The sequence below is a fragment of the Erythrolamprus reginae genome, chromosome Z (assembly GCF_031021105.1).
Source record: "Erythrolamprus reginae isolate rEryReg1 chromosome Z, rEryReg1.hap1, whole genome shotgun sequence".
NCBI lineage: Eukaryota > Metazoa > Chordata > Lepidosauria > Squamata > Dipsadidae > Erythrolamprus > Erythrolamprus reginae.
In genome coordinates, this window is record NC_091963.1 from 143,117,905 (window position 1) to 143,143,091 (window position 25,187).

Consider the following 25,187-nt stretch of genomic DNA (forward strand, 5'->3'; position numbering starts at 1 on the left):
AACTTATCTAAGCAAGCCTCCAACCTCAAGAGAAGCACCAAAGATCTCACAGTTCAGCCCCAAGCTACAAATATTCTCTCCTTTCAGAAGAGAAATTGGACATGGTGAATAGTGCCCAGCCAGATTATTTATTTGTTTGTTTGTTTGTTTTGAACTTGAATTCTGTAGCCTTTTCTCTTCTTGCCCTCAGGCTAACATTAGGGAAGTGGATATCTCCATCCCAGCCAAACTGCACAATTCGCTGATCGGAGCCAAGGGGCGGCTGGTGCGTTCAATCATGGAGGAATGCGGCGGGGTGCACATTCATTTCCCTTCCGAAGGCTCGGGCAGCGAGAAAGTGATCATCCGAGGGCCCGGTGAAGAGGTGGAAAGAGCAAAGCGCCAGTTGCTGCATCTCGCTGAGGAAAAGGTAGGCGGTTGGTAGACGTCCAGTTTAATGGTGTGCAAAACAGATCATCTATTTCAACACCTCCCACTCACCTACCCAAGAAAGAGACCCTACATCAGTGATGGCTAACCTTTTCCGGACTGTGCAATCGCATAGAGCCGAGGTGGCGCAGCAGGTAGAGTGCTGTACTGCAGGCCACTGAAGCTGACTGCTAGATCTGCAGGTCAGCGGTTCAAATCTCATTACCGGCTCAAGGTTGACTCAGCCTTCCATCCTTCCGAAATGGTTAAAATGAGGACTCGGATTGTGGGGGCAATATGCTGGTTCTGTTAAAAAGTGCTATTGCTAACATGTTGGAAGCTGCCCTGAGTCTAAGGAGAAGGGCGGCATACAAATTGAATAAATAAATAAATACCCGAATCTGCAAACTGCAATGCATACACCATGCCCCCTGAAGACCAGAGACCTGAAGACCAGCTGACCGGCGGGAGGCACCCAGGCATGTGTGGCAGAGCTAAGCTGGGACAGTGGCTCATGTGTCCACAGAGAGGGCCCTGTATGCCAACTTCAGCACATAGGTTCATCATCACAGCCTACATCATTTCTGACAAATGGCAGCCCAATCTCTTCTTGAAAGCTTCCAGTGATGAAGCTCCCACAATTCCTGAAGGCAAGCTGTTCCATTGGTTGATTGTTCTCAGTTAGTTTCTTGAAGAACAGCTGATCTCAAGAGCCTCTAGGGAGCCTTAAAGGAACAGTCAGGATGTGGACTAACTTTGCATTAATCATTAACCAATAATGGTTGAGCAAAATAATCAAGTATTTAGGGTATCAAAGAAAGGAAACACACCATAGAGCAGGGGTAGAGAACTATGGCAACTTTATGGCCTGAGGAGTGTTTCTGAGGGCTGGAAGGCAAAAATATTCCAATTTTTGGGGAACAACAGGACATTTTTGGCTCCCCCCTGCACTGAGGAGCACTCCACAGGCCTCCCAAATTCCCTGTGCACCCCATTTTTGAAAAAAATGGGTGAAAAATGGACCATTTTTTAAAAAAAGTGGTGTGTTTTTGCCTTTCCCCAGCCCTGAGGAGCACTCTGCAGGTGTCCCAAATTTCCTGTGCATCCCCCCCCCTTTTTTGTGTGTGCAAAAAATGGCCTGTTTTTCACAAAGAGTGTGTTTTTGCCTTCTCCCAGCCCGGTGTTCCCCCCACTCTGCACGGGAACCCCGAGTCACTGTCAAGGATTCTGGTTCAACTGGAACTGCCCTGGACGGATAGTGAAGAAGAGAGATGCTGTCAGGAATCGGCATATCCCACAGACAACCAACTTATGGCATTCATACAGTGTGGATTTGTCAGTTGTTAGTTTATGACCCCCGCCAGGCCTCCCGGCAAAGCCAGGTCTTCGTGGCCTTACAGAAGGCCAGTAGGGCGGGAGCAGTATGGGTATTGGGGGGTAGTTGGTTTCATAGAGCCGGGGCGGTCACAGAGAAGGCCCTTTCTGGTGGTCCCACCTACCTGCATTGCTTTGTCGACTGGACCCTGTGTGCTCTTATTGGTCTATTATTATTATTGGTCTATTATTATTATTATTATTATTATTATTATTATTATTATTATTATGTCAGTACAACTCAGCAAACGAGATCACTCTGCTGGATTTCGTATTTCATCACCAGTCGAGCGCTTCCCAAGCACCTAGGACTGCATGATGTAGCGGCGAATTATGTTTGCCGATCCCAGTAAAGCGGCCTTTTGCAATTGACAGATGGAGATTTTGTCAATTCCGATGGTTTTCAAATGTCCGCTGAGATCCTTTGGTACTGCGCCCAGCATGCCAAGTACCACTGGGACCACTTTCACGGGCTAATGACAGAGTCGTTGCAGCTCGATTTTTAGATCTTCGTATTTCACTAATTTCTCTAGCTGCTGCTGCTTCTTCTTCTTCTTCTTCTTCTTATTATTATTATTATTATTATGATGGGCAATGATGTTAACCCTCTGGAGCACTGTCCTATCTGCCACTGTGCAGTTGGCAAACCATATACAGCTGCGGTAAGTTAAAATGCTCTCCGTGGTGCAGCGGTGGATGGTCCTAGCAATAACTTCAACATGGCGGAAGGCAAGGATCACATGTCCTACTTGAGGCCTTTTGAAAAGGCCTGATGCCTGCGTGTGTTTTTTTCCTCCAGCAAATCAACAACCATTCGGTGGAACTGCACGCTAAGCCAGACTACCACAAGTTCCTGATTGGGCGTGGAGGCGCTAATATCCGCAAAGTAAGGGACCGCACCGGTGCCCGCATCATCTTTCCCACCTCTGAGGATAAGGACCAGGATGTTATCACCATTGTGGGGAAGGAGGACGCAGTACGACAGGCCCAGCAAGAACTGGAGAGTCTCATCCGTAACTTGGTATGTCTCATACAGCTTTGGCAGAGGTCTACAAAATTGGCAACTTTAAGACTTGTGGATTTCAGCTCCCAGAATTCCTCTGAGGAATTAATTGAAGGGACAAATCCCTAGAGCTCATAGCGCCATCGCTGTGACTTTGCCCATGCGGGTTGATCTTCTCTTAGCACGTTTAGCTCATCTGGAAGGTGGGTTGGGAAGAGATGGAGGACCACCTAAAAAAAGATCCGTAGAGTTTGATCATCTCTACTTCAGAGGGGAGAAGGATAACTATAATCCTTCTGCATTAGGAAGGTAATATATATATATATATATTGCAATTCCTGCTTAAAAGAAACTGGCAGGAATTGATAGGAAAGGGCTCATGCTAGGAATTCTGGGAGCTGAAGTCCACAAGTCTTAACTGTTACCAAATTTGAAGACCCCCTGAACTATTGGATAGGGTTGGGGTGAGATGCTGGATCAAGAGTGGGAGCCCTGCATTCTTTCCCCACAACCTTGTTTATAGGAGCTGCAGTCACTGTTTTCATAGTGGTTGAAACCTCCCCTTATTCCTCATTATTATATTACACTCATTATAATGATATGGCCACTAGTGGTTTTACCGGGTGAAATATTCTCTTCCCAGATGGGATCGAATTGTAAAAGGTGGAGGATAAACAACTTCTAAGAAGCACGAAAGCTTAGTGACTCCTTCTGTTCCCCACCTGCTACTTCCCCTCTAGGATAATGTCATTGAAGACTCGATGGTGGTGGATCCCAAGTACCAGCGCCATTTTGTGGCCCGCCGGGGACACGTGTTGCGGGAGATTGCAGAAGAGTATGGTGGGGTCACTGTGAGTTTCCCCCGGACAGGTGTCCAGAGTGATCGTGTGACGCTCAAGGGAGCCAAGGATTGCGTGGAGGCGGCCAAGAGACGCATCCTGGAGATCATTGGTGACCTGGTAGGTCATGCCCTTATGTCTGGATTGCGGTGGGCATTAAAAGTGATTCCCGGGTGGACCAGAGTGTGAATCGTCTTACAAAAAGCACCTGTCCCATCCTTCTACCGTGAATCTGCTAGCAGAGAATCTCTCTCATACTGTCCCTCTTAATGAACAGATCCTTAGAGCTCACGGCAATTCTCATTTTTTACCATGAGCACACTGACTCATATTGAAAATGATATTCTGTTGCCCAGTCTCAAAGGAAAGTATATTGTTTATTTATTTATTTGGATTTCTAGGCCGCCCTTCCCCTGTGGGCTACAACATAAATCAAATACAAATACAAAGTATGAGAAACCCAATATAATCTAAAAAAATATATCTAAAACCTAATCTAGCAATCCACATAATACAAAAATATTCAATTGGCATTCATTCATAATCATTGGTATATATGGGGGGGGGGGTGTTTTCTAGATTTTTAATTAGTTAATTGGATTATATGTATATATATTGTATATTTTATATGTTGTGAGCTGCCCCAAGTCCTCGGAGAGGGACGGCATAGAAATCCAATTAATAAATAATAAATATATACCAATAATTATGAATGAATGCCAATCTATACATCTATATTATAGAGATATATAATATAGATATATAATAATATATATCATATAATGGTGGAGGCGCATATAATAATATATAATATATGCACATACGTAAAACAAATACACACATGCTATATATATATATGAATGTGCGTGTGCATACGGATATGTTTATGTGTGTTCGTATACACACACCAGAGGTGGGCTTCAGCAAATTCTGACCAGTTCTGGAGAACTGGTAGCAGAAATTTTGAGTAGTTCGGAGAACTGGTAAATACCACTTCTGCCTGGCCCCGTTCCCATCTATTCTCTGCCTCCCGATTCCCAGCTGATTGGGAGTAAATGGAGATTTTTCAGTATCCTTCTCCTACCACTCCCACTAAGCCATTTCAGAGCCTTTTTTCTAGCCTGTGAAATCTCCATTTCAGAGACTTTTTTCCAGCTTGTGAAACCTGTTTGAGAGGCTGGGCTGGGCTACATTCAGTGTATAAGACGCAGCCAAATTTTCACCCTCTTTTAGTGGGGGAAGGCGCGTCTTATACTCCGAAAATCTGGTAATAAATTTAAGATTTAAAAAATCTAATAAATAAATAAACCAATGCATGGGCTTGGATTTCTCCCCTCCAGGAGGCCCAGGTGATCATGGAATGCATAATCCTTCAGCGCTACCATCGGGTCGTCATGGGGGCGAAAGGTTACAAGGTGCAACAGATCACTCGGGATCACGATGTCCTCATCAAGTTCCCGGAGCGAGATGACAATTCAGGTGGGTGGAACAAGATGGGGTGCTGGGTGATGTAATTTTCAAAGACTCCACTCCACCCCAAAATCCAGGAAGAAACTCGGGGCAGAGAGTGCCTTTTTTTTTTTTACAGCTTCTCTTTTATTTTATTTTTTTCTTCTCGTAAAGCAGGTTCAGAAACACAGTCTCAGGAAAATGGTGATGTGATGGCCGAACTGGACACGAGTCCTCGCAAATGTGACATCATCCTCATTTACGGACGCAAGGAGAAATGCGAGGCTGCCCGGGCAGCTCTGCTGGTTAGGATCTTGCATTCCTACTTGGTTAAGGGAAGGCTTTTCTTTAGCTGTTTAGTCCTACCCACCTGCACAGGTGACCTCATTGGTTTTTCCCACCTGTTTTTAACTGAAGGAAGAATCTGGCTAGTATTTAGCAGCTTTTGTGCTCTGCTAAGTAGTTAAACCAAGTTGGATTTACTGCAAGTTACCTGCTAGAGGTGCGAAATAAGATAAATATTTCACCATTAAGGAAATATTACGCAGGTACTGTATTTTTTGGAGTATAAAGCGCACCTTCCCCCCTAAAAGAAGCTGAAAATTTGAGTGTGTCTTATGCTCTAAATCTAGCTTTTTCAAAGCTCTTTTTCTCCCAGTCCTAACGAGGCGCTATCTTCCCGGCTCTCAAAGGCTTGCAGTCTTTTTTATTACTACTCCCTCCTAATAATGTTTTTTCCAACTTAAGACCTTGCAGGCTTTTTTATTCATTGCTAATTTGCTTTTAAGCCCTTAGCAGGGGATAAAATAATGTGCTGATGCTGGCCAGACTAAGGACGCTAGCCAGATTAATACCTGGTAGGCAGATTTCCCCCCCCTTTTTTTTCCTCCTCAAAAAACTAAGGTGCATCTTATACTCTGAATAATACGGTAAGTCCACATGCCATGCCTCCATTGAAGTCTGAATTTGTGGAGAAAGACAAGACAAGGCTTTGGGGGAACATGGGGAGAAGCAGGCCAGGGCCATTCAGGATTGGCACAACTTGTAGGCAGGGAGAAATGGGGGCAGGATGATCAAGAGAGACTAAGCAGTAAACATGAGAGACAGAGCTCAGGAGATGAACAAGGACCAACCTCTCCAGATCCTTGAGCACGGTGAGTGGAAAGAAGGCAGGAACAGCGCAGGCTTACCAGACAACTCAGGAGGGGAGCGCCACACCCATTTTCACATTTGGGGACCAACTTAAGAAGACGCTGTGGGAAGGGGCATTTATTGGGAGCAAACGTTGAATTGGTGGAGTTTGGTGTGCCAGTAAAGACATTTGGATTTTGTAGGACTGCTTGCTTCTTCCCGACTTCATGAACTCATTCCCTTGTTCCTTGTTTCGTGGACTCGTTGTTTGTTCCTTGTTTTATGGACTCCTTTCCTTGTTCCTTTGTTTTGCTGGACTGGGCACAGACAGAGTGTCATGCATGTTTGCGTGCACTTTGTTCAGGGACTTGCTGAGAAAGGTAGAAGCATTTAAGGTTAAATTTGGAGAGTTTGAACTCTCAGTTGGCTGTGTTGCCTCTGTGCCATGCCCCGGGTATGATGATACCTCAACTTGCAACCATTTGTCTGGTGACCATTTGAAGTTATGAGGATCGCCCAGAAAGTAATGCACCACATTTTTATCTCAGCCTACAGTAATGGTAGGAATGCAAAACTTCAGATATATATTATTTGAATTGTCAGGAGTGCATGTGTAAATTTTGTGTTTCTTCAGACAGATAGCATAGCTGCACCAGTGTTTCGAAATAGCATCTGTAAGTGATGTACATTGCAAGCAATGTGTCGTCATTGAATTTCTCACTGCGGAGAAAGAAACTGTTGGGAACATTCACAAATGTTTGTGTACAGTTTATGGAGAATCTGTAGTCGACAGAAGTACGGTTAGTCGCTGGGCATAGAGGGAGAGGCCATTAGAGGTGATTCGAACAGTGCAGAAATGGCTTCATGACCAGAACAAGGAGTGGTACCGACGGGGCATACACGCCCTTGTGTCTTGCTGGAGGAAGGCCATGGAATGGGATGGAGATTAAATGGAAAAATAGGGAGTGTAGAAGAAACATTATTTTGTGTGAGTTTCATTGTGTTCAATAAATAATTGTTGAAGAAATAAATGTGGTGCATTACTTTCTGGGCGACCCTTGTACATCTGCACTGGAAAAAGTGATTTATGGCTGTTTGTCACATTTATGAGTGTGGCAGCATCCCCATGGTCACGTGATCAACATTCACCCACTTGGCAACCAGCATGTATTTAGAATGGTTACATGATCCAATCAGAATGGAGCTGAACAGGACTTTGAAGGTCTTCTAATCCAGCCCGCTGCTCAAGCAGGAGACACTATAGCCGTGATGACAAACCTATGGCACATGTGTCACAGGTGGAATGTTGAGCCACATCTGTGGGCACATGAGCCATTGTCCTAGCTCAGCTCCAGCATGCATGTGCCGATTTTTTGCCTGGCTCCACCCTTGCCACCCATCCCCACCCAGGAGTCTCCATGTGGCCCATTTTGGATATCAGATAAGTGCAGGGCTTGCAAGCAGGTTCTGGAAGGGTGTTTTCAGCCCCTGGGGGCAGGGGGGGCCAAGGGAGGCTGTTTTCAACCTCCCCAGGTTCCAGGAAAGCCTCTGGAGCTTGTGGAGGGCACAAAACGGGCCTTCCCTCAATAGGGAAACCAGATTCACTTAAGAGCCATGCCTGTGGAGATTCTCAGTCGTCAAGTTCATTGTTATCCCAAATGTGCTTTTTTCCCCCCAAGAGGCAACTTCTGCTTTTTTTTCTTTGAAGACATTTTGCTACTCATCCAAGAAGCTTCTTCAGCTCTGACTGGGTGGTGGGGAATGGAAGGATTTCTACTCCTTGCAGACAGCTGGTTATTTGCATTCTTTTTAGAAAGTCGTTGAGGCCACTTGGAGATTTATCTCTGTCGTCAGAGTCAGCTGAGTGGAGTAAATGAAACATCTTCAAAGAAAAACCAGAAAATCCAGTTGCCTCTTGAAAAAGCACCTTTGCAGGGGACGACAACTTAAGAGTCATGTTACTAACTTAACAACGGCAGTGAATCACTTAACAACTGCGGCAGGAAAGATCATAAAATAGAGCAAAGTTTACTCAACAATGGTCTTGCTTAGCAATCAACATTTTGAGCTCAGTTGTGCCTGTACTACCAAGAGATCAGAAGTGCAAACTAAGTGCTCTGTCATTAGCTTTTCAATCTGCCCCGTTCCTCTCTCCTTAGGCTCTGGTACCCATCACCATGGATGTTGATGTTCCCTTTGATCTGCATCGTTACATCATTCGGCAAAAGGGAGCAGGCATTCGGAAGATGATGGAAGAATACGAGGTATGGGGAGTCTTTATATTCCCTCCCATATTTGGGTATACCTGGTGACTCGACAGAAAATCATTTAATCTTTCCCCTAGCTTGGCTGATAAGCGAGGAAAACTTGTGGCTTACAGGGTAAAAGCACTGCCTAACAAAGCAAGCAGCCCAAATTCAAATCCCAGAAGGGAATGGCTAGCTCATAAGAGCTAAATAGCTTGAATAGAATAGAATAGAATTCTTTATAGGCCAAATGTGATTGGACACATAAGGAATTTGTCTTTGGTACAGATGCTCTCAATGTACATAAAAGAAAATATAGATTTGTCAAGAATCATGTGATACAACACTTAATGATTGTCATAGGGATCAAATAAGCAATGAAGAAACAATATTAATAAAAATCTTAGGATACAAGCAACAAGTTACAGTCATACAGTCCTAAATGGGAGGAAATAGGTGATAGGAATGATGAGAAAAAACTAGTAGAAATAGAAGTTCAGACTTTGTAAAAAAATTGACAGTGGTGAGGGAATTTTGTTTAGTAGAATTATGGTGTTCGGGGGAAAATAGAAATAGATCTATATTAGTCTCCCTTTATTCCATATTTAAAATGCTTTATTTGGAATATAAGATGCACTCCCCCCTCCCCCCCAAAAGTAGATGGAAATGTCTGTGCATCTTATACAGCGAATGTTGCCGAAGCCCCACTGACCCATTGGATACTGCCTATCAGCTGTTCCAGGGATCCCCATCGCTCATGGGACTCATGGAGGTCGAAAATGGGGTACGTGTAGGCAGCAATAGGGGCGATAGCGGTGATCCCCATAGCCCGGAACAGCTGATAGGCGATATTCTGAGAGAACGATCCAACCACCAACCAGCTGTTCGTGCTAAATCAGATTGTGCTGAAACTGACCTGTTCTGCTACAAGGAGGCAAATTTCTGGGAGGCAGAGGTGGGTGAGCGGGGCTTCGGCAACATTTGCTCTATAAGACACACACACACACACTTTTGGTGGTGGTGGGAAAGTGCGTCCTATAGTCCAAAAAATGCAGTTATATAACTCTCGCAGGCTGATTTGACGTAGCCCCTCCCAGGATATGGATCACACCCATCCTCTTTTCATTTTTAAAAACATGACGACTTTCTGTTCTGCAGGTGACCATCTCAGTGCCGCAGCCCGAACAGCAGTCTGATATCATCAAGGTCACCGGCCTGGAGCCCAACGTCGAACGAGCCAAGGCCGGCCTCCGGGACAGAGTCAGAGAGCTGCAGGCTGAGCAAGAAGATCGGGTACTTCCCCTTTTAAAAAATTAACTACAAAAAAACCAAAGCATAAGCTAATACAAAATAGAGAGAGAGAGGGAAGAAAGAAAGAAAAAAGAAGGGAGAGAGGAAAGAAGGAAGGAAGGAAAGAGGGAGGGAGGGAGGGAAGGAGATGGCAATGAGAAAGAAGGGAGGAAGAAAAAGAAAGGAAGGAGGACGGTAAAAAGAGAAGAAGACAGTGGAAAGAAGGAGGGAGTGAAGAAGAAATGAGGAAGAGAGGGACACGCACACACACACATACACAAAAAACCCCCACCTGCTAATGTCTTCTTCTCCTTAGGCCCTGCGAGGGTTCAAGCTGACAGTGAGCGTGGAACCCAAGTACCACCCCAAAATCATCGGCAAAAAAGGGGCGGTCGTTTCCCAGATCCGTAAGGACCATGATGTCACCATTCAATTCCCTGACAAAGGGGATGAGCATCAGGTAGGGCTCTCTCCCCCTTATTTATTTCTTTATTTCTTTCTTGGATTTATATGCCGCCCCTCTCCGAGTACTTGGCATGCCTTACAACATATAAAAGAAGGAACAGTACAATACAAGAATCCTAAATCCAACTAATTAGACTAACTAATCTAATCTGGAATCCCCAATTACATTAAAAGTCAGTCATTCCCACTCAAGCAACAAACATACATAATATTCTTGGAGGGGGGGGGGAGTAATGGCCGAGAAATACCTAGCTGGATTCCAATGAGTTGGGCCGTGGTTCCCCACGTAAAGCCAAGATCGCTCATCTCCCTCTTGCCAGCTAATCCCATCTGCTGTGGCTGCTCGGTTTCCTGGCCTGATCGATGTAAAATACGTATCGGTAAAACAGGTGCAGCCGCCGAGGGCTGAGAACAATTCTCTGAATAATTTTTCTTTCCTACTGCTTTCATGCCCACCCTCTCTCCTCTTCAAGGACCTCATCACAATCACCGGCTACGAGAAAAACACTGAGGCTGCCCGAGACGCCATCTTGAAAATTGTAGCTGATCTTGAGGAGATGGTCAGCGAAGATGTCCGCCTGGATCACAGAGTCCACGCCCGCATCATTGGCGGGAGAGGCAAAGCCATCCGCAAACTCATGGAAGAATTCCGGGTAGGGGGACAGGGCTTAGAGCGACAGACACGACAGGGACTTTCCCCTCTCAGGTAATTCTGGGAAAGAAGCCCTAAAGTCATGGTGCTCCATCTGCTCTGTCCATCCTACTAAAGGTAATCCTCGACTTAACAACAGTTCATTTAGTGACCATTTGAAGCATTGGTGCAGTGGCCTAGAGGTGGAGCTCTCGCCTCACGATCAGGAGGCTGTGAATTCAATTCTAGGTAGAGGCAGATATTTCTCTCTCTGGGTACACTGATATCAGCAGATCAAAACTCCGCATTGGTGACAGGAGAATCTGGCCATTAAAACACTTGGCTAGCGCCATTCAGTTGCCCAGACTCCACCATGCAAGGGATTACAGGGTCGTTAAATGATGATGATTTAGTAACCATTCAAAGTTACAACGGCACTGGGGAAAAAATGACTTATGACTGTGTTTTCATGCTTACGATTGTTGCAGCATCCTCATGGTCACGCAACTGAAATTCAGATGTTTGACAACTGACTCACTCCCAGAGCCCCTGGGGTTCAATTAGATTTGTATGCCGCCCCTCTCCGAAGACTTGGGGTGGTTCACAGCATATAATATATAACAATAAATACAAAGACAAATCTAATAAATTAAAAACTACATAACCTAAAAACCTGATATATTAAAAATCAATCAAACAAATTCAAATCACATTTATTGGCCAGGGGGCCGAGATCTAATTGTCCCATGCCTGGCGACTTAAGTGAGTCTTAAGACTCTTATGAAAGTCGAGGAGGGTGGGGAAAGTGCGAATCTATGGGAGGAGCTGATTCCAGAGGGACAGGGTCTCCACAGAGAAGGTTCTTCCCCAAGTGACATTGTCTGGTTGATGGGACCTGGAAAGGGCCAACTCTTTGGGACCTAACTGGTCGCTGAGATTCATGCGGATTTTTGAGACCTTTTCACAAGCAAAGTTAGAAGGTCACGAAAGCCAATTCACTTCATGAACTGCGTTTCTAACATAACAATTCACTGTGATTCACTGAATAACGGTGGCAGAGAAGATCAGAAAATAACGTGCAACTCACTTAACAGCTCAGTCTTGCTTAGCAACAGAAATTTGGAGTTCCATTGTAGCTGTATGTCAAGGACTACCTGGACCAGGTGGATGTCTTGAATAAAATGGTAGCCAGCTGTTTTTGTTGTTTCTTTTATCTAAATCAATTTGCTTTTCTCAAAAGTTAACACTTTCTTCGAGTTGAGCTTGACTAGGGCCGCGGGACAAATGTGGTTGTCTCTTCTTTTAAGCTTCCCCATTTGGTCTGGGATTTTCTCAGCTTTTTGAGCTCCATCAAGACCAGGATGGAGGGTCTACCTTATTTCAAAACAGCTTTTCCTTCTCGGCAGGTGGATATCCGCTTCCCGCAGCCAGGTGCCAGCGACCCAGATAGAGTCACCGTGACGGGGCTGCCTGAAAACGTGGATGATGCCATTGACCACATGCTTAACCTGGAAGAGGAATATGTGAGGGCAAATTTGCAGGGGTTTTGGGGGGGGGAGGTGTGAGAGAGAGTTGGAAACTGAGCACGCAAGCAGCTTTATTACAGAACAATTGAGCTAAGTCATGCACAGATTCCTTTCTTTCTCCTTCTTGCTCACACAGCAAATACTGTTTGAGATTCTAAATACCCCTCAACTCTCTCACATACTAACAGGATGCTAACCAGATGAATACTGATGGATGCTGGTAGGTAGAGACAGATTTGTCCCCCCTTATTTTAGTTTAGTTTAGTTTTATTGGATTTGTATGCCGCCCCTCTCCGTAGACTCGGGGCGGCTAACAACAGTGGTAAAAACAACATACGACAATCCAATACTAAAACAGCTAAAAACCATTATTTTAAAAACCAATCATACATACAAACGTACCATACATAAATTGTAGAAGCCTAGGGGGAAAGAATATCTCAGTTCCCCCATGCCTGACGACAGAGGAGGGTTTTAAAAAGCTTACGAAAGGCAAGAAGGGTGGGGGCTATTCTAATCTCTGGGGGGGAGTTGGTTCCAGAGGGCCGGGGCCACCACAGAGAAGGCTCTTCCCCTGGGTCCCACCAAATGACATTGTTTAGTTGACGGGACCCGGAGAAGGCCAACTCTGTGGGACCTAATTGGTCGCTGGGATTTGTGCGGCAGAAGGCGGTCCCGGAGATAACCTGGCCCGGTGCCATGAAGGGCTTTAAAGGTCATAACCAACACTATCATCTAGTGTTACTATACAGTGATCCCCCGCTCTTTGCGAGGGTTCCGTTCCAGGACCCCCCGCAACGAGCGGGTTTTCGCGAAGTAGCGCTGCGGAAGTAAAAACACCTTCTGCGCATGTGCAGATGGTGTTTTTACTTGGGGGCGGCGCGGGTGTTTTAAAACGTCCCCGCCGAGATGGGGGGCTCGCTAGCACCCCCCTAACCCGGGTTGGGGGTTCGGGGGTGTGCTAGCGAGCCTCCCATGTCGGCGGGGATGTTTTAAAACACCCGCGCCACTTTCCAATGAGTCCCGAAGACAACGCGTTTGTCTTCGGGACTCATTGGAAAGTGGCGCGGGTGTTTTAAAACATCCCCGCCGACATGGGAGGCTCCCTAGCACACCCCCGAACCCCCAACCCGGGTTTGGGGGTGTGCTAGCGAGCCTCCCATGTCGGCGGGGATGTTTTAAAACACCCGCGCCACTTTCCAATGAGTCCCGAAGACAACGCGTTTGTCTTCGGGACTCATTGGAAAGTCGCGCGGGTGTTTTAAAACATCCCCGCCGACATGGGAGGCTCCCTAGCACACCCCCGAACCCCCAACCCGGGTTTGGGGGTGTGCTAGGGAGCCTCCCATGTCGGCGGGGATGTTTTAAAACACCCGCGCCACTTTCCAATGAGTCCCGAAGACAACGCGTTTGTCTTCGGGACTCATTGGAAAGTGGCGCGAGTGTTTTAAAACATCCCCGCCGACATGGGAACCCCCCAACCCGGCTTCTGGTAGAAGCTTTGCCAGGCTGCGATCGGGCGCTTGGAAGGGGAAGAGAAGCGTTGACAGACGCGGCGAACTTCCAGGGCTGGGGGTTTTTTATTTGCGCCCCAAGGGAGGAAGAGCCCCCGAAGTGACCCGCAGGAGCCGGGCGAAGCGGGCAGGCGGCGATCGCAAGACGCCGGCTTGGCTGCCGGGCTTTTCCGCCGGCACCTGAAGTGGAGCTCCGGCTGGGCTGCCCCCGGCTCGCTCGCTTCCTTCCTTCGCTACCTGCCTGCGCGGTGCGTGTCTGTGCGCGTCCCCCTCGTTAGCCTAATCGGCTGGAGCTAATTGCGCGGAAACTACCGGGCGACCCCGCTTGGCCCGGGATGCAAAGGGGGAAGCTGTTTGGCAGAGGAAGGAGCGGAGCCCCCTTGGCCAAGCGCTCTGGGCGGCCGTCGCATCGGGCAGCCCGGGAGACCCCCGTCCGGCGCGCTACGATCTGGCCCCCACCTGGTCCCGCCCGATCCTCCTCCCTGAGGCAGCTCGCCCTCCCATGGCCGCTTCCTCCACCCTCTATTGCAAGCCCTCGCCACCGCAGCCAACGCGCGCTGCGATCTTCAAGCCCGGCTCCTTTCGGCCCAGCATCCCGGGCCAAGCAGCTGCCTTCCGTGACTGAGCCTGGCTGGCCCGGAAGATCGTAGCGCGCGTTGGCTGCAGCGGCGAGCGAAGCCAAGCCGGCAGCAATGTCGCCGCCGGTGCAGCCAACGCGCGCTACGATCTTCCGGGCCAGCCAGGCTCAGTCACGGAAGGCAGCTGCTTGGCCCGGGATGCTGGGCCGAAAGGAGCCGGGCTTGAAGATCGCAGCGCGCGTTGGCTGCGGTGGCGAGGGCTTGCAATAGAGGGTGGAGGAAGCGGCCATGGGAGGGCGAGCTGCCTCAGGGAGGAGGATCGGGCGGGACCAGGTGGGGGCTGGAATTTCTCCGCCAGGGCGAAGGGCGGGCGAGCGGGTGCTGGGGAGGGCTTCTCGCCCTCCCGACAGCAAGAGGGGGGAGCGAACGGCGTGGGCAGGCGAAGGGCGGGCGAGCGGCAGCGAGGAGTTTGCGTGGGCGGTGGGGAAACTCCTCGCTGACGCCAGCAAGAGGGGGAAGACCCAGGGAAGCCGCTGCCATCTACGCATGCGTGCCCGGCACGCATGCGTAGATGGTATTTTTGACTTCCGGGTTGAAAAATAGCGAAGTACCCTGTTCGCAATGGTTGGGGACGCAATAAACGGGGGATCACTGTATATATTTTCCTCCAAAGTTCAGACAAATTTGGTCCTTCTACTGTAGCACCAGTTAAAGGGAAAAGAGGCAAAAAACACAGGAAAAGATTTACAGATGCGTTTCAGAAAACACAAGTAAGGGAAGGTGCCTGTTTCTCCTTACAACCAGTTCTATGTGGCATGTTCCAGAGACAGTTAACCTGGCAGCCAGGTCATCCTCCTGCCAGACAGTGAAAGCAGATATATTGTTTATAGGTAGATCCTGAGCAACTCACCTGAGGGACGAATTGAAAGTCTATACTAGTGATGGCGAACCTTTTTTGGTTTGCGTGCTAAAAGGGGTGTGTATGTGTGTGCTAGCACGTACATACACAATTCCTCCCCCTCCCATGCAATCGGGGGGCCTTCCCGAAGCCCCAGAATGTGAAAAATAGCACAACAGGCAAACTTGAAGTCCATTTTTTCAAAATTTCCAGCTTGCCTGTTGGGCTGTTTTTCGCACGCCAGGGCTTCAGGAAGCTTACCTGAAGGCCTCGGAGTGCAAAAAACCAGCACAATGGCCAAAACTAAAGTCCGTTTTTTCAAACTTTCAGTTTTCCCTTTGGGCAGTTTTTTGCACTCTGGGGCTTCAAGGAAGGCAACATCTCATATTTTATTTATGTATTTATTTATTTATTTATTTGATTTAATTATTTGATTTATTTATTTATTAGATTTGTATGCCCTCCAACATGGCTCCACATGCGACTTATGACACACATGCCATAGGTTCATCATCACTGGTCTATGCTATGCAAATAATGTCTTCATCTGTAACAGAAACTTAGCTTGCCATCTCTCATGAAATAACACAATCCCCTTTTTAATTACTCCTTAATTTTCAAGCCTTAAGTGTCAATTTATCAAGCCCCATCACATAGCTTCGTAGCGAAGCATGGGTATCATCTAGTATTACTATATAGCCCATCCGTAGTTGCAGGTAGAATCATGAAATGTGTTTCCACAATACCCCTGACCTAACCATCAGGTGTATTTGAACAAAAGAATAAGCTTGGTTAATCTTAATCTTGGCTGGGTTTTAGGAACAGCTTGGCCTGTTGCACAGATCCAACTTGTTTTATGAGTTTAAAGCCTGAGTGCATGCTAAGAACAATGGGTGGCTTCAATAATCTGATTAATTGTGTAGCAGTAACTGCATATTCTGGGCATGCGTCCCTAGAATGTGGTGTTCAAAGGAAAGGAGGTAACTTTAGAACATTAAACTTGTTATTTGCACCTTGAGATAACATCAAAAAACCCCTTTCAAGCAGCAGCAGGAAAGATACCATGCCAATTGCTTGCAGAGCAAAGTGGTGAAATGATTATGTAATAACTAGCATGAATCAGTCGGAAAGATTGTTGTTTACAAAGTGCTCAGCCTTATAATTTATGACGTGAGCATTGTGATTGATGAATGCCCTACTCTAGAGGTGGACTCTGAAGGCATCTGTCTTGTTCTTCTTTGAACACAAATTCTGAGCTGTATTTTCACTTAAGAGAGCAAGAACATTGTCTTTCTGTTTCTGTCCATCTTTCCCTCCCTCTATCTCTCTTCTTAATCTCGCTCTCTGTCATCTGTCTGTCTTCCTATCTCTCTCTCTCTCTCATCTGTCTCTGTATCTTTATCCTCTCTGTCTGTCTCTCTCTCTCTCTTTCTCTCATCTGTCCCTGTATATCTATCTCTATCTTTCTATCACCCATCTAGCTATCTAATTATCTAGCTATCTAATCTATCTAATTTATCATTTGTATAGCCGTCAATCTCACAGAAAGCCAGCATAAGTTTGAGAGTTATTGCCCACTGGGTCTTAACGGACAGCTATCTTCTTGCAGATGATGGATGTGGTGGAAACAGAAACCATGGCTGCTTACATGAAGCCTCCCTCCCGGTTGGAAGAGGAGCCTCGGGGGCCCGCCAAGGGCTTTGTAGTGCGTGACGCACCCTGGAATGCATCGGGCAATAAGGTTGGGCTCAACACCGCTGGTGGTCCCTCCTTCACTTAGTTTGACCAGTTGACCAGCTTCAGATCTTGATAAAGAGCTGGAAGATTGAGACAGACAGCTCTCTAATTCTAAATTATTAGTGGTTGGTTGTCTAGGAGCCAGATGTTTAAACTGGATTTGGCACTTTTATCCAGCTATTGCAGTGATGGCGAACCTATATCTGCTGGCCCGTGAGCTGTTGCCGTAGCTCAGCTCCAACGTGTGTGCCGGCCAACTGATTTTTGGCTCACAGAGAGACTCTGGGAGGACATTTTTGGCTTCCAGAGAGCCTCGGGGGGGGAGCATTTTTACCCTCCCCCAGCTCCAAGGAAGCCTTTGGAGCCTGGAGAGGGCAAAACAAAAGCCTACTGGGCCACAAAAATTGGGAAGCAGGCTGTTTCCGACCTCCAGAGGGCCTCCGGGAGGGTGGGGAAAGCTGTTTTTACCCTTCCCATGCATTGAATTATGGGTGTGGGCTCTCGCACGTGCGCAATAGCATACACACATGCTCTTTCAGCACCCGAGGGGAAAATGGTTCGCCATCAATATTGAGTTCTTCCCAGACCCAAGATGGGCTAGATTACTGTTGCTATTATTTTGAGAAAAATGAAATCTTGAGATTTGAAAAAAGAAATAACAGGAAGCCATGACGTACAGGAATTCATTTAGTGACTGTCCAAAGCTAGAATGGCAGTGTCAAAAGTGACTTGCAACCATTTTTCACACTTACAACAATTGCAGCATTCCCCTCCCTCCCCCGGAGTCATGTGAATCCTCTTTTGCCATCTTCTGGTCACTGGAAAGGTCTTCACTGTGAAAAGCAGTCAAAGGTCACCTTTTTTTCCAGTGCCATCACTAACTTTCAACAGTCACTAAAGAACACTTGTAAGTTGAGGGCTACCTGTCGTGCCTAAGGAAAGCGCCCTCTCCGAACTCAACACTCTTTTTTTGGTTTGGTTTTGTTTCAGGCCCCAGATGTGAGCAGCGCCGAAGAGTTCCCCATTTTTGGCACCGGCGTGGTCCCTAAGCAGGCATCGGTTTGGGGCCCTAAGAAGTTTTGAGTTTCAGGGAACCACCAAACACTGGCTCGCCAGGCAAGGCCTCGTGGGCGGGGTGGGAAGGCTCCGTGGCACCATCACGCTCCCTGCCACCGTCCGCCTCTTGCTGTCCGAGACTCATTCTCTTTTTCCTCCGCCTCCTCCTCGCCTGCACTCCACTCTGTGACTCAGTGCAAAACCATTTAACGATCAAAGAAAAGCCATAGCCTCCCTCCTTGTTCCTTTCTTCTCGTGGAGCCAAAAGTGTAGGCCAAGTTGTAAGCCCACGTATGTTCAAGGAGCCTCGTGCAGCTAGCGGGTTTTTTTTTGTTTTCCCGCCTCCCTTCTCCCATTTGCCAGATTTCAGGGCATTAAACTTGCTAGACCTTCCACCTCTCAGCTGTGAAAGAAGTCCCAAACCTTTCCTGTCCAGTTCCTTCTCTTTTGGAGGTGATGTGGACCCATCCACGCATCCAAATGATCTCCTGGAAGAGTTAGAGAGTGGGGGGAAGGTTTGGGGTGGGAGGAAGGGGGCAGTTTGGACTTGGCGAAGTCCAAGCACAGTTCCCCATCCACTCAAACCATTGTGCTCTGCTTTCAGATGCCAGCAGCAGCTTAACTTTGGGCTTGTTTCCTGGCTCTGCTAGTGAGGAGGAAGAAGCATCTTTGCAAAGTGTGTGTGTGTGTGTGTGTGTGTATCTAAGAATGAGATTCTGCCTTGCTGTGGGTGAAAGGCCCACTTTAAAAGCAGGTAGCACATAGAAACTTTGGTAACTGGCAGCCTTCATCGTCCTCCTCTTCCTCCTTTTTCACATCGGTGACTGGCGTCTGAGAATGGTTTTTTATTTTATTCTTTTCCACGTCTTCCTCCGTTTTCAGCTGTTTCCCCATATCCTTTCTCCCGGCTTCCCCTTTCTTCCTTTTCCCCTTTTGTCTTCCTTCCACTCACTTGGAAACTTTGTCAGGGGAAAATACGCAACTGCTGACTAAGAGGCAGAAATTCTCTTCAATTTTCCTTTTCGGTGGACTAGTCCTCGTCACCTTTACAAGTTTTAAAACTATGATTTCTCGAGCAAGGGAGTGTGTGCGCATTTGTGCATTCGTCCACACAAAAGTGCATGGGGATAAGCAAGAAAGACAAAGGTGTGTGTAAAGACCCCCCCTTCCCAGCTCAATCTCTTCTCCCCCCCCCCCCCCAAAAATCCAGGTTGCCCTATCTGCGTGATGGGGGGCACAGCATAACAAATAGGAAAAAAGGGCAAACCTACAATCTAGTACAGCAACATAAACCAGTCCCCCCCCCCTTTATTTTTTTCTTCTGAAGAAGGCAAGGTTTTGGGGAGAAATCAAAATATGATAAAAATCAGAAGACACTATTGGCCTTAACAAAGGGAGTGGGGGAAACAACAGGGTGGGGCGTGAGAGGGAGAGAAAAAAAGGGACTTAAGTTTGACCAAGGAAATATGCAAACTCTGTAGGTCACACGGTGACTGGATTTTTTTTTTCTAATTCCAAATTAAAAACAAAAACAAAATGGCGTGGGGAAAATAAAAACTCTTTTGGTGAATTTTTGATGCGTCCGTTGAGTTGTGTGAGGGTCATTTTACTTTTCTCCAGACTGAAAGGGAAATCACATTAATTGTAGCCACTGTTCTCTGTTGCTATTAGTAGAGAAACGAATACAGGTAGTCTTTGGCATAGAGCCCAGAGGCGGGTTCCTCCCGCTTCACACCAGCCCTGTGGAACTGGTAGCAAACTGCTGGTGACATCACAACGCCAGTTCAGTCAGTGCCGGTACGTGGATGCCGCCATCTATTTTTGTGGGAAGATTTTGCTGATTTTTTTTTCTTTCACGTATACAGTGTTGCCTCGATTTTTGCGGGGGTTGCGTTCTGAGACCGCCCGCGAAAGTCGAATTTCCGCGAAGTAGAGATGTGGAAGTAAATACACTATTTTGGGCTTTGAACAGTATTTCAAGCCTTCCATTAACACTTTAAACCCCTAAACTGCAATTTCTCATTTCCTTAGCAACCATTTAGATTATTACCATGTTTATTTATTAAAGTTTATTAAAAAAAATATTTATTAAAGGCGGACGAAAGTTTGGCGATGACATATGACGTCATCGGGCGGGGAAAAACGTGGTATAGCACGTTATAGGGAAAAACAGCAAAGCTTTTTTTAATTAATATTTTTGAAAAACCGTGGTATAGCCGTTTCGCGAAGTTTGAACCCGCGAAAATCGAGGGACCACTGTATACAGAAGCCGACTTTCCGGTCCTAAATCCCCCCCCCTTTCCCTACCAGTGCTGCTGCTGTAACTTCAAGTGATCGCTAAGCAAATGGTTTTTAAGTGGAGGACTAGTTTGGTCACCATTTGGGCCTATTACGGGGGTGGACTTCCAACATTTTAGCAAGAGGTTCTCTGCCCGGTTGCTGGGTGGGTGTGGCTATGAAAGTTGTGGCCTAGTCTGCCTCCTGCACCATAGCAGGAGGTGTCTTTGCCCTCCCTGGGCTCCGGAGGCATTTTTTGAACCTCCGGGAGGGTGGAAATGGCCTCGTCAAGCTCTGAAGACCAGAAACGGGCCCATGTCCAGCCTTCCCAAACTTCTGGTAAGCCCATTTTTCACCCTCCCTGAGCCTCCACACAAATCCTGCATCCGAAACATGTCGCATGGGGGCTCCTGGAAGGGGCGGGGTGGGCAGAGCCAGTCAGGAGTAGGATTTGGCCACTCTCCGAACATAGAAACATAGAAACTGCACAGAATCTTAGCTAGAGGTTCTTACGAACCTCCAGCAGCCCATCTCCGAACCTATAAGAAACAAAGCGGAGGCAACTACCTTAGGTAACCCAGCCCTCACACTGTGTTTCTTGTGTTCTTCTTAACCCTCCCAATGAGGTCTTTCCGGTCTGTTTGGAAATGCAATCCAATCTGCTTAAGAACTGTCGTTTCAGTTGACAGCTTTGACTCTTTAATCCTACAGGGTCAAAGAATCCGGTCGAGGTTGGGACACAGAAATCAGTCTGTGGGCCTCTGCTCTGATCTTCTATAGGAAGGAGGTCAGCCAGGGCAAGTCAGCCATTGTTCGTTTTCTGCTTTATTCCTTCTTTATCGTCCAGTATAATTACTACAAAACTAGAGAGGGCCCACCAGCAACCAGTTACAAGCGGGGTTAGGGCAGTGTTTCCCAACCTTGGCAACTTGAAGATATTTGGACTTCAACTCCCAGAATTCCCCAGCCAGAGAATGCTGGCTGGGGAATTCTGGGAGTTGAAGTCCAGATATCTTCAAGTTGCCAAGGTTGGGAAACACTGGGTTAGGGTGTCATTCATCTCGCCAAAATTCCACCAAACACTTAAAATTTGTGAAGGGCAACCCACCCACCCCCACACACAATTCAGATGATCCTTTAGCAAAAGGTGCCCTCGTTCTATCAAAACTATCCCTTTGCCTCAGTGTAAATCACCACAGTCACAAATTGTCAGGGCATCATCAAATACATACATTGCCAAGTCATCCAGGTGCAGAAATTAAACAAACAAACAAACAAAGACAGTTTGGTGTGGGGGTTAAGATATCAAGCTAGAAACCAGGAGATTATGAGTTCCAGTTATGCCTTAAGCTGAAAGCCAGGTGAGTCACTTTGGGCCAGTCACTCTTACTGAGCCCTAGGAAGGAAGCAACAGCAAAACTCTTCTGAAGAACCTTGCTGTAGGGACTAATACAGGCAGCTACGAGGAATCAACATTAGCTCAAAGATACATTCACACACCCCAAAAAGCCCACAATAGGTTTTTTGGGGGGTTGGTTGGTATATTATTAGGGAACTCTGTCACTGCAATTTAATTTAATTTAATTAATTTGACTTCTATGCCACCCAATCCCAGTGGGACTCAGGGTGGCTTACAACAACAAATACAATATAACAAAGAGTCAAATATTAATTTAAAAAGCAGTAAAAACCCATTATAAAGCCCTAACGAACTATCCAATCAAAAACACATATATACAAAATCAGGCATAATTTGGTCGTGACAAGATGTTACATTCACAGTCCCCAGGTCTGCTGGCAAAGCCAGAGCTTTACGGCATTTTGGAAGGCCAGAAAAGTGGGAGCAGTGCGGACATTGGGGGGTAGTTTGTTCCATAAGGCCAGATCAGCCACAAAGAAGGCCCTCCCACGTGGGCCCGCCAACCTGCATTGCTTAGTCAACAGGGCCCAGAGAAGGCCAACTCCGTGTGATCTAATGGGTCTCTGGGAGGTATGTGGCAGGAGACAGTCCGGTAAATGGTCTGGTCCTAAGCCATGTAGAGGTTTATAGGTAATAACCAACATCTTGAATTGTGACCAGAGATCAATTGGCAGCCAATGCAGCACATGGAATGTTGGTGTAATATGCCATAAAAGCTCATGTGGCTGCATTCTGGACTATCTGCAATCTCTGAACACTCTTCAAGGGTAGCCCCATGTAGAGCACATTGCAATAATCAAGACAGGAGGTGATGAGCCCCTGAGTGGTATACTCATGGTCCAACTGGTATACTAGGTGAACACGGGCAAATGTCCCCCAGGCCACAGCCGAGAGATGGTGGTCAAGGCTCAGTTGCAGATCCAGGAGGACACCCAAGTTGCAGACCCTTTCTGAGGAGGTTAAAGTCCCCCCCTAAAAAACAATGGACAGGAAGATGGAATGGTCCTTCAGAGGAAATGCCCAGAGCCATTCGTTCTTGTCAGGGTTGTGCTTGAATCTGTTGGCTCTCATCCAGATCCTTACAGCTTCCAGGCACCGGCAAATCACATAAATTGCTTCACTGAAATGGTACAGAGTGTATAATTGGGTATCATCAACATGCTGATGATATTGCACCTTGTGCCGTTGGATGATCTCACCCAGTGGCTTCATGTAAATGTTAAATAGTAGAGGGGAGAGGATGGGGCCTGGGAGTCTTTGGAGAGGGGCGGCATACAAATCTAATAAATTGAATTGAAAATTGAATTGAATTCAGTCTGATTCAGAATTACTGAACCTCCATCATCATTCTATGGATCTCTTTTGGTGCATCATCTCTTGGAGTTCCTCAGTAAACCATGAAGATCTCCAGGATCCACTGTTTAGGAGAGGCTGCAAAGGCGCAATCCAGTCCAGAGCCCCCATGTAGCCTTATTCCAGGTATATACCAGGGACACGGCCAGGTTTTGGACAAATGAGTCAGGTATTTTCCCAAGCTTCCTCTGAAACCCTTCTGGGTCCATTAGGCGCCTGGGGCGGAACCATCTAATTGGCTCCACCTCCCAGCGATGGGGGATTGGCCTGTCAAAGTCCAGCCTCAGCAGGAAGTGATCTGACCATGACAAGAATGTGCTGTCTACACCCCTTAACACCAGATCATTCTTCCACTGCCCTTGGAGAAACACCAGGTCAAGCATGTCCCCCACCTCCATGAGTCAGATTCTGAATTACTTGGGTCAGGTCCATGATTATCATGGAAGCCATGAACTCCTGCAACATATTAGAGGATTCGCTGAGCGATGGCAAATTAAAGTCCCCCAGGACCATGAGCCTGGGGAACTCTACTGCCAGCCCAGCTACCGCCTTGAGCAGTGCAGGCAGAGCTGTTGCAACACAGCTGGGAGGCAGGTATGTTAACAACGCCAACTGAGCCCCAGTTGTCCAATCTCAAAAGGAGAGACACCCAACAATCTTGGGCAGGGACCCTGTGAGGGCTTAGTCTTTTGGACAATGACTGCCACTCCCCCACCCCTTCCCTGGTGTTGCGGCTGATGCAAGACCAAAAACCCCATCTGGGCACATTTCCAAGAGAGGAACATCGCCCTCGGGTCCCAGCCAGGTCTCAGTCACACAAGCCAGATCAGCCCCCACCTCCAAGAGGAGATCTTGGACCAAGGGGGCCTTGTTGGCAACTAACCTGGCATTGAGTCTGAGACAAAGGCCCTGATTACGTCTGACATCAGCTACAAGGGATGAGCTTGGAAGGCCAGAACAAGAAATTGCTTTCAAGCAGCAAGTCCTCATTCCCCGAGAGCAGCCAACCCTTCGCTCCCATCATACCTGCCTCTCCCAGTATTTATTTATTTATGGCTTAGCATGTTGAATGCCTTCCCCCTCCTGTTCATCATTATCCAGCAAATTAGTTATGGAAACTGACTACATATACAAGCCAACCCAGCAGTTTGTGTAAGGTGTTGAAGGTAGCACACACAAACACACACAAATTGAAGAAGAGTCTCACAAATTGTGCAGTCCACCAAGCAGAGACGGAAGCTGTGATACCCACAGTAATTTTCTGGCACTACCTTAACACGGATATTCACCTATTATTTCGTACACAAATAGCTATTTCTGCCAAGCGTGTTCTTTTCATTCCCAATTTGTTTTTTTTATTTTGAACCCAAATTGCTTTTATCTACCACAGGAAATGCTGAAAGGTATGTAATGCAAACAGAATGAAAACACAAAAGCAGCAACTGAAAACGCAGAAAGCATTTTTTAAATTAATAGCTGGGCTGGGATGGAAGTCCTTATACAGGCTGCCCATCCACCCAGGTCAATTTTGGGGGGATTTACTCATACGGCTGTGAAAGAGGGGCTTGGCCTTAGCCAGGAGTCCTACACTACAGTATCTTCGGCCTGGCCCAGCACAAAATTCATTTTGCCAAGTGCCCCATTTGAGCCAATAATCGCCCCAGGGAAAGAAATCAGGATCCAAGAATTGATTTCTAGGCAGAATTAAAGAGAAATTTAAAGACCTTTCAGAATTGAGATCTGCTAAGGTGGCAAGTCCAATTCAAAACAGGACAGCGGATATACTGAGCCCCAAATTTCTGTGGCTAAGCAAGAAGGCCAAAGAAATTTTGACTCATTTTACAGCCTTCCTTGCCACAGTTGACCAATGAATCACTGCAGACGTTAACTTAGCAACACGGTTCTTCGAGGAATTTGGCTTCTCCGCTAACTTTGCTTCTCAGATCATAAAAGGCGAACACGTGATCTCCGGGACACTGCAGCCATCATGAG

At 47.0% G+C, this 25,187-nt stretch overlaps 1 protein-coding gene across 5 annotated transcripts in view; it reads left to right on the forward strand.

The window, feature by feature from the left end:
• Positions 1-19,715, forward strand: part of LOC139154660 (vigilin-like) — a 78,274-nt gene extending 58,559 nt beyond the window's left edge. The window contains exons 17-28 of one of the 5 annotated variants that reach the window (XR_011556952.1): positions 191-409; positions 2,582-2,803; positions 3,526-3,744; positions 4,965-5,103; positions 5,248-5,378; positions 8,364-8,468; positions 9,609-9,743; positions 10,057-10,200; positions 10,679-10,974; positions 12,243-12,359; positions 16,962-17,093; positions 18,080-19,715. Coding sequence is in view for 3 of the 5 variants with exons in the window: in XM_070729521.1 (XP_070585622.1) it covers positions 191-409; positions 2,582-2,803; positions 3,526-3,744; positions 4,965-5,103; positions 5,248-5,378; positions 8,364-8,468; positions 9,609-9,743; positions 10,057-10,200; positions 10,679-10,858; positions 12,243-12,359; positions 16,962-17,093; positions 18,080-18,172 (1,836 nt within the window). In the remaining 2 variants the exon portion in view is untranslated. Of the gene's footprint in view, positions 1-190; positions 410-2,581; positions 2,804-3,525; positions 3,745-4,964; positions 5,104-5,247; positions 5,379-8,363; positions 8,469-9,608; positions 9,744-10,056; positions 10,201-10,678; positions 10,975-12,242; positions 12,360-12,498; positions 12,583-16,961; positions 17,094-18,079 lie in introns of those variants that run through there. The other 4 variants (XR_011556953.1, XM_070729521.1, XM_070729522.1 and 1 more) reach the window with 4 other exon arrangements.
• The last annotated feature ends 5,472 nt before the right edge of the window (positions 19,716-25,187 follow it).